Raw genomic sequence first — 7,172 nt, forward strand, 5'->3', positions numbered from 1 at the left:
CTCCCCGCCGGGGACCGCGGAGCCCCGCCGCGGGGGGAGCGGGGAGGAGGGTGGTGGATATTTTGTGGAGGCGGGGGCCGGCGCGGCTCCGCCCGGCGAGGCGGGGCCGGTGGCCGCCATGGCGGAGTGGGGCCGAGGTGAGGGGCCGGGGGAGCGGCGGCGGGGCCGGGCGGCGGGTCCTCTGCCGTTGCTATTTGGGGGGCGGCCCCGCCGCCGATGCCTGGAGGGGCGTGAGGAGGAACGGGGAGCTCCCGCCGCCATTTGGTGAGCCGCCGCAGGCCTGCGGCCCGGGCCGGCCCGCTTGCCCAGCGCCTCCGGGGGAGGCAAAGGCAGGAGAGCCCCGAAATGACAGAGGGGGCGAGGTGCCCCGGATTTGCCCGGTTTCACCCAAATCCCGTCCTGGGGCAGCGCTTGGAGGCGTCGCTGGGGCACGAAGCCCCTGTGCTGCTTCGCGCTGCTGCTGGGCGGTGGTGGTGGCTCGGGGCACACGTCGGGGTTTCTAACCCGGTCCATCTGGGGAAACTTTGGTGTGTTTTTGTCAAGAGGAGGTTGGGAGCGTTTCGTGGCACAAACCCCACGAGGCCGTAGGTGCGAGGAGGCAGCTGTAACAGCCTTCGTGGCAAGCCAGAGACCCGTTGGGCAAGAAGCTCGCTCTGCCTCGCCTGCCACGTTGGGTGAGCAGAAGCACCAGTACATGTATCAGGCCAGATAAAACTCATTCTCTTCTTTTTTCCCCCCAGGTCAGAGTCCAAGTGCCGTGGAGGATATGCTGGATGTAGAGAACAAGCGTATGGCAGACAGCCTAGCCAACAAGGTCACCAGGCTGAAGTCGGTGAGTTGCCGAGTTCACGCCAGGTGCCACGGCGAAGGAAGGACGGGGCATCGGTGATCTGGGTTGTTTGTGTAGGGTCTTGCAGATGCAAGGCTGTGGTCAATACAGAGGGCTTCCTATGTATTAATGGCTCTTAGTCGTTGGTGATATAATGGTTAACTTTCACTTGTGAAATGCCAGGGACGGCTTTATGAATTTCCACTTTCCTTTTGAGGTGTAGCGACATCATCTAATGGGAATGATGTGGGTTTTGTGGCACTGAGGGAAGGAGTTTTAGGCACAGAGAGAAACATAAAAGCTGCACAGAGGGGTATTGCTAAGCACACCTTGGGAAAAAAGTCACAATAAAAAGGCAGGTAAATTAATTTTGAAAAATACACGTGTCTCTATGTAAGTGGTGTTCTTAAAGCTAGTTTGTTCCTACTAACATCAAATACTTTGATTTAGAGCTTAATAGAAATCAGTGACTCGCCTTGTAAGAGGGAAGACTCTGAATTCCTGCTGTTGTGTCCCAGTGTTTAAATGCTCCTGTCATATATGACAGTTTCAAACAGTCAAACTTTATTTTCAGCGCTGCAGAGCTGAAGAAGTTCAGTAACCTGAAACTGAAATGAGAATCTTGCTCCTCTGCTAAACAAGCCTCTGTCTGTCTGTGTAGGAGACGGGGAAGCAGTGGCTTGCTTTTCTAATGTGCGTTTCAAATTTTACCAGTACTAGATGTATTAGAGGTTCTCTCTACATTAAAAGTTCATTAATCCCCATTTCCTCCCTTACCCTGTGTAGCTGGCTCTGGATATTGACAAAGATGCTGACGAACAAAACCGTTACCTGGATGGAATGGTAAGGAACCAATGAAATGTAAAAAGCATGACTTTTTTGTGCTGGCTCTCAGCAGTTACTTTAACTGTGAAAGTTTAATAGCAGTTCAAAGTTAGCAGACAAAGTTAGATCCCAGTGGTCGGTTTACAAAACCAAGAAATGTAACTAAACCCGTTTCCAGTGGACTTCTTGATATATAAACATCAGGTACTTAGCAGCTGCTAGTATCACTTTGTCTGAATGGGTGACACAGTTGGTATCTAGCATCAGGAAAGACTGATGTAGGACAGCACCCTTCAGAAATACAGATGGAGATTACCTCCTTACTGGGATTAAACAGCTGCCTCCTGTGGCTAATGCTGGGAGATGGGCCTGTTCCTCAGCTGCTCCTGCGATTTTTGGTGTTGCTGTATAAATCTGTCAGGGTTACTTACTGTAACACCTGAAACACAGACTACCTGTCAGGACTTTGTAGTTCACTGACGTCTTTGGAAGGAGCAAAGCTGATGCTCTGGGTCCACTTAGGTTGTTTGGTGCCCTGTTCTGTCGTCTTTCTGACACACAACACCCGATAAAACCAAAATCGCTTTCCAGAGTAATCTGCCTCTTAAGCTTTGCTTGCTGATGGAAAATCCCCAGTGCACTGGGGAAAGGCCAGAATAGCACAGTCCTGTAGGAGAAGAGTTACCTTCTGAGGCTTTTTAGGAGAAAGGTAATCTGTTAACTGAATTGTGAGGAAGGGAGTCCAGCCCAGAGATTTGAGAAGGAGATTAGCAGCATAACACTGGTGCTTGGAGAGCCTTTTCTGCATGTGTTGGATCTGGGGAACTGGTGCGTGGAAGTGAGAGAAAAGATAATTGTAGTGTTGAACCAGTTGAGTCAAAGGTGTGAGCTCAGCTTGGAAGCTTAATAATGGTGTATGCTGACAGTGTTGGAGTATCTGAAATGGATATTTGCTCAGCCCAAAAATCAGGAGAATGGAGAATCAGAATAAAAGGTGTAATGGCAAAAGACTTTAAAGGAGGAGCCCTCAATCAGCATGAAATTGTGCTTCTGTTACAGAGAAGGTTTTGAAGCATTTCAGGAGCAACATGAACAGAAGCTCTGAGTAGTTTGTGGATAGGGAAAACAGACCAGAAGTCAAAATGAAAGTGCCTGAACTGCATTAATTTGAGAATTGTTTGCCACCCTCTGGCAGAGTTGCACGTGCATGCCATCCCATGCTGAAGAAAAAATAGAACTAACAGCAAGAAATTGCACCTTTTTCCGTGCTTGTGAGCCTGCCCTGGTGTACATGAATGGCACTAGCTTCATGTAGGGACATTTCCTTTGGATGAAGTGCTCACTTGTAGAGTTGCTGTTAACAAGCTGTTCCAGGCAGAATAAGCTGCATGAGTACAACTGAACAGTCCAGCAGCAGGTAGTTTGACCCTGTTTTAAAAAAGGGGAGGCAGTTTGGTTTATGTTTGGAACAAACCTTCCTCTGTCTTTTCGTTTCCCTGTTTTAAGCGTGGTGGGAATGGTGCTGCTCCTGAAGCCTGAGCACAGGAGGGGAAGGACCTTCTGAGAGAGACGCGATGGGTGCAGAGATGGGCAGCTACTGTGCAGTTCCCTATGCAAGTGTTTTTTAGCCAGAAAGTGGGAGATTCTTCAAGGTTATCTTCATCTGTTTATAATGCCTCCATCTTAATTTTCTTTCTCATTCAGGATTCAGATTTTATGAGCGTGACTGGCCTGCTAACCGGCAGCGTGAAGCGTTTCTCCACCATGACACGGTCCGGGAGGGATAATCGCAAGTTGCTCTGTTCTGTTTCAGCAGGACTGATTGTTGTTTTTTTCATCCTCTACTATCTTGTGTCCAAAGCAGGGACTTGAGCTTGTTGTTCTGCAAGTTGTACAGAACAAAAACACAACGATTGACAGACTTGTTCAACACCTTTCTCAGTCTGCCCTGTGGTGGAGTCTTTTGAGATGTTCCAGACAGACCTTCCAAATAACTTTTCTTTCCACCAGCTTCTTGTCATTGTTCTAGCTGGTCTCAGACATCTCTTTATAAAATGAGTATGTTTGATTCTAAATGGATTTTCATGTATAACATGATTTTGATGTTGTCAAATGCTTATGCCTTTATCTCTTGCCTTGTTGTCCACGTCTTGCGGCCTATTTTTACAGGCTGCTTTTGTGTTACCTCCCTTACTGATATTTGGTACTAGGCTTGTGAGGAGATGTGGCTGACAAATCCAGACACTTGTCGATACTCAAAAGTTTAATAAACCAGCTGAGCTTTGGAAGCTGTGGAGTTTAGGATGCTGATTTATGAGATTTGGAAGTATGAATGCGTGACTTACATTCCAGTGTGGCACCTCAGCTGATACCTGGTCTCAGCTTCCCCTTGACTTGGAGACCTGTTAATATCCTTGGTGTCCCTGGGTTGAAATTAAATCTGTACTGCTTTGAAATGAAATTAGCAGTAGATCTGGACCCTGATACTCTCTAATTGTTGCAGTGAAGAGTTGCAGAGGAACAAGACTTTATTGAAATGCTAGCTTGGTCTTCTTTATCATCCTTCTGGATAAAGCTGGGATGAACCCTGCAAGAAAGGGGGGCCAAAGTCCATAAGCCACCTTGATTTACACATGTGTAGTATCTCCCAGTACCTTCCCACACAGTTGCAAATGCATTCCCTTAGACTATTAAATCAGTGTGAAGAAAATCTGATAGCAAAAGGTCCAGTTAATTTCCGTTATTATGGTACCCTGGTACTAGAGCGCTTTGGGAAGATGTGCAAATAAAAGCAGAGGTTGAAGTCAAGTGAGACTCCTAAACGGTGCTGTTGGGGTGGTGGTGGGAGGTCAAGGAAGGATTTGATCGGAGGGTTGATTTGTTTGTTTATTTATTCATGTAGAAGGTAACCTAAGAAACTCTCGCTTTGCCTTTCGTAGTGCTTTGGGGATCCCTGCCTGCAGGCTCCTGTGAGATGTGTGGCAAGGCACATCCCTACCAGTTTTGTTCATAAAACAGTTGTTCCCGATGAACATGCAATGCATGCCAGATTTCCTCTCCTGAGGTGGTGCACGCAGCTCTGGGAGTGCAGTAGCTGGGAACTCCATCTTCCCTTCACCCTCTTTGCCTGTCGTTGGGCTGATTGTTGGGCTGCTCGCTCGCGTCACGACCCCAGCTGTATTCTTCCATAGCTGAATTATTTAAGTCTGCCTATGATGGAAGTAAGAGATCTGTAACTTTAAAAATACTGTGCCTGTTGGGAGAAAGAAAAAAAAATCTAAAAAAAAAATCTAAAACAATTTTTCTCTTCAGACAAACCTCCACTGCCTGTTGTATAAACCTTTCACTTTCCAAAGCAGCTGAGCAGAGCTACTGTGTTTCATCTTGTCTGTTTTCTGTACCAGTTGCTCATGTGTTCTGGTTTTCCTTGTTAGAAGTCTTTGCTTACTTGCTTCTCTTATTTTCCTGTAACAACCACCTCTCCAGGACCAAAGCATTCCTCCTCTGATTTTACAGTCTTTCTCCTCTCCAGCAAGCCTATATTCATCAACGGCTGGATGTTTCCTTTGGCCTTCCCCTTGTACCCATTAGGAATTCCTTTGTCCTTGGACTAACCTGGGTCCAGATCTGTAAATGGACTGTGTTGCCCTTTGTTCCAGCTGTACCAAAATGCTAACGAAATACTACCCTAACTGGATTAGGTGTCTTTTCTACATTTGGGGAAAAATGTGCAGGGAAAGCAAGTAGAAAGGAGGCAGCAATGACTTTCTCTGGTTCTTTTTCCTGCTTCTCTGGTAAGATGTGGCAGCTCTGAACTCTTTCCATTTGGAAGAATGATGGGTGAATTGATGGACTTTGTTTTGATTTTCTGAAGCAGATAACTTCTGGTGAAAGGCCACTGGAACAGCCTGGTCCTCATAATGGTGGTGATTTGGGTTTGTTTTTACTGTTGTAAATAAAGCTCTGGTTTTCGAACTTTTTGCTCAAATTTTTTTTTCCTTGTGCTCTAAGTGTTAGCAAGGCTAAATACAAGATCAAATCACTCAGTTGTTCTACTTGAACTGTAGAGAACCTGCTGCCTCAAAGCCCAATTTCAACGTTATCCCGAGAAACAGCGCATCTTCCATGAAGTGAAATAGGGAGATTTGAGCAGAGCTGCCCCAGCTCAGAAGGAGCAGGTCATTCATTGCTCTGCAACATCTGCCTGTGCCATTTCAGGTGACTTGTATCTCCAGTATTCTCTCTGAACAAGCAATACTTCAGAAGTTGAGCTGCAGGGGGGAACGGTCTTTAATATCTTTCTGTGTTGGTCTAGGTACTAAATAGTCCAACTGTTAGTCCAGGTTTGACTTGCCTTTGGCCTTTCTTTGCAAAGGAAACCTTTTCCTATTTTTAATGCTTTGTCTCTGATCCTTTGAATTCCTCTAGAACTCAAAAAAAGGATTTAGAAAAATCCATATTTAATTAACCTCAGGAGTTTTAAACTGAAAAATTGAAGTTAAAGGTTCTTGAACCTCAGGTGAGTTGTGCCCCCCTCCAATTCCCACCCCAGTGCAGCTGCACACTTGGAGGCAGCATTTGTAGGACCCTGTGGGCACCGTATGCTCTTCTGCTGCTCCTGGCACTTCTCCAGGCTCTTGCCTCGGGCTCCCACTGCCTGCTTCTCCTGGCTCGTGCAGCGTTTGCCACCATCAGGTGTCGGCACATGGCTGGAGCAAAGGCTTCAGTGCGCAAAGGAAGTGGCGTAAGCATTGCCAGGCAGTGAATTCCATCAGGAGGATTTATCTGTGTATGGAGTCTCCTTTCAGGAACCGGTTATAGCACCATGTAACCATGCTCAAGCCTCTGACGCTTAGAGCTGCAACATGAGGAAGTTCTTGGAAAAACTGTATTAGGATGTGTAACCTGTAGGCGTATTGCAAAAGAATCTTGCACGACGGCGAATGTGCTGAGGAAGTGCAAAATCTGAGAGAAGGAAGAATTCAGAATACGGGTTAATCACAATAGCAACGCAGTCGTTGAAAGCAGCACAACGATAGGGTGCAGGATCAAGTATGTAACAGAATTAGCATTGGGACATACTCTCTGGAAGACAGCCTGCCACCCAGCCCTGCAGCATTTCCTAAACGTCTAGTTATTTGAGTAACTCGTTTATTTTGGTTTCAGTGCTTGCCCATAGTCCTAACGTTACAATGTTTTTTCTGAGGCATAAAAATTAGAGAGAGCAGATCTTCCTCTCACACATACCCCAGCTCAAGGTGAAAGTACACAAAATATTTGGGGGTGTTTTCATTGAAGTTGTAACAAACCAAGAACTAGAACCTGGCTGTGAACTGTTATTTTAAGCGTGGTTTTGCAGTGCCATCTAAAGGTGCGTCTCCACATGGTTATGGTGAGTCATTACATACAGAAAAACGTGTGCTTTTCTGGAATGCTAATGCCACAATTAACACACTAGCTAAAGTGTGTAACATGCATCTGGGATCACTGCAGCAAACGTGAAGAAAATTCTTTGCTA

At 46.4% G+C, this 7,172-nt stretch overlaps 1 protein-coding gene across 1 annotated transcript; it reads left to right on the plus strand.

Moving 5' to 3' along the window:
- The first annotated feature begins 37 nt into the window (after positions 1-37).
- BET1L (Bet1 golgi vesicular membrane trafficking protein like) lies at positions 38-5,629 on the plus strand. The gene is made up of 4 exons (XM_030038754.1): positions 38-137; positions 741-832; positions 1,616-1,672; positions 3,359-5,629. Exons 1-4 carry the CDS (start codon positions 119-121, stop codon positions 3,524-3,526), a joined length of 336 nt encoding a protein of 111 aa, XP_029894614.1. The 5' UTR covers positions 38-118; the 3' UTR covers positions 3,527-5,629.
- The last annotated feature ends 1,543 nt before the right edge of the window (positions 5,630-7,172 follow it).

Source organism: Aquila chrysaetos, chromosome 16 (assembly GCF_900496995.4).
Source record: "Aquila chrysaetos chrysaetos chromosome 16, bAquChr1.4, whole genome shotgun sequence".
NCBI lineage: Eukaryota > Metazoa > Chordata > Aves > Accipitriformes > Accipitridae > Aquila > Aquila chrysaetos.

Bases quoted from the DNA above. Each gene is read 5' to 3' on its own strand.
- BET1L (XM_030038754.1), top strand. The intron at 833-1,615 runs GTGAGTTGCCGA...TACCCTGTGTAG, and splicing joins AGGTCACCAGGCTGAAGTCG to CTGGCTCTGGATATTGACAA. The intron at 1,673-3,358 runs GTAAGGAACCAA...TTTCTCATTCAG, and splicing joins ACCGTTACCTGGATGGAATG to GATTCAGATTTTATGAGCGT.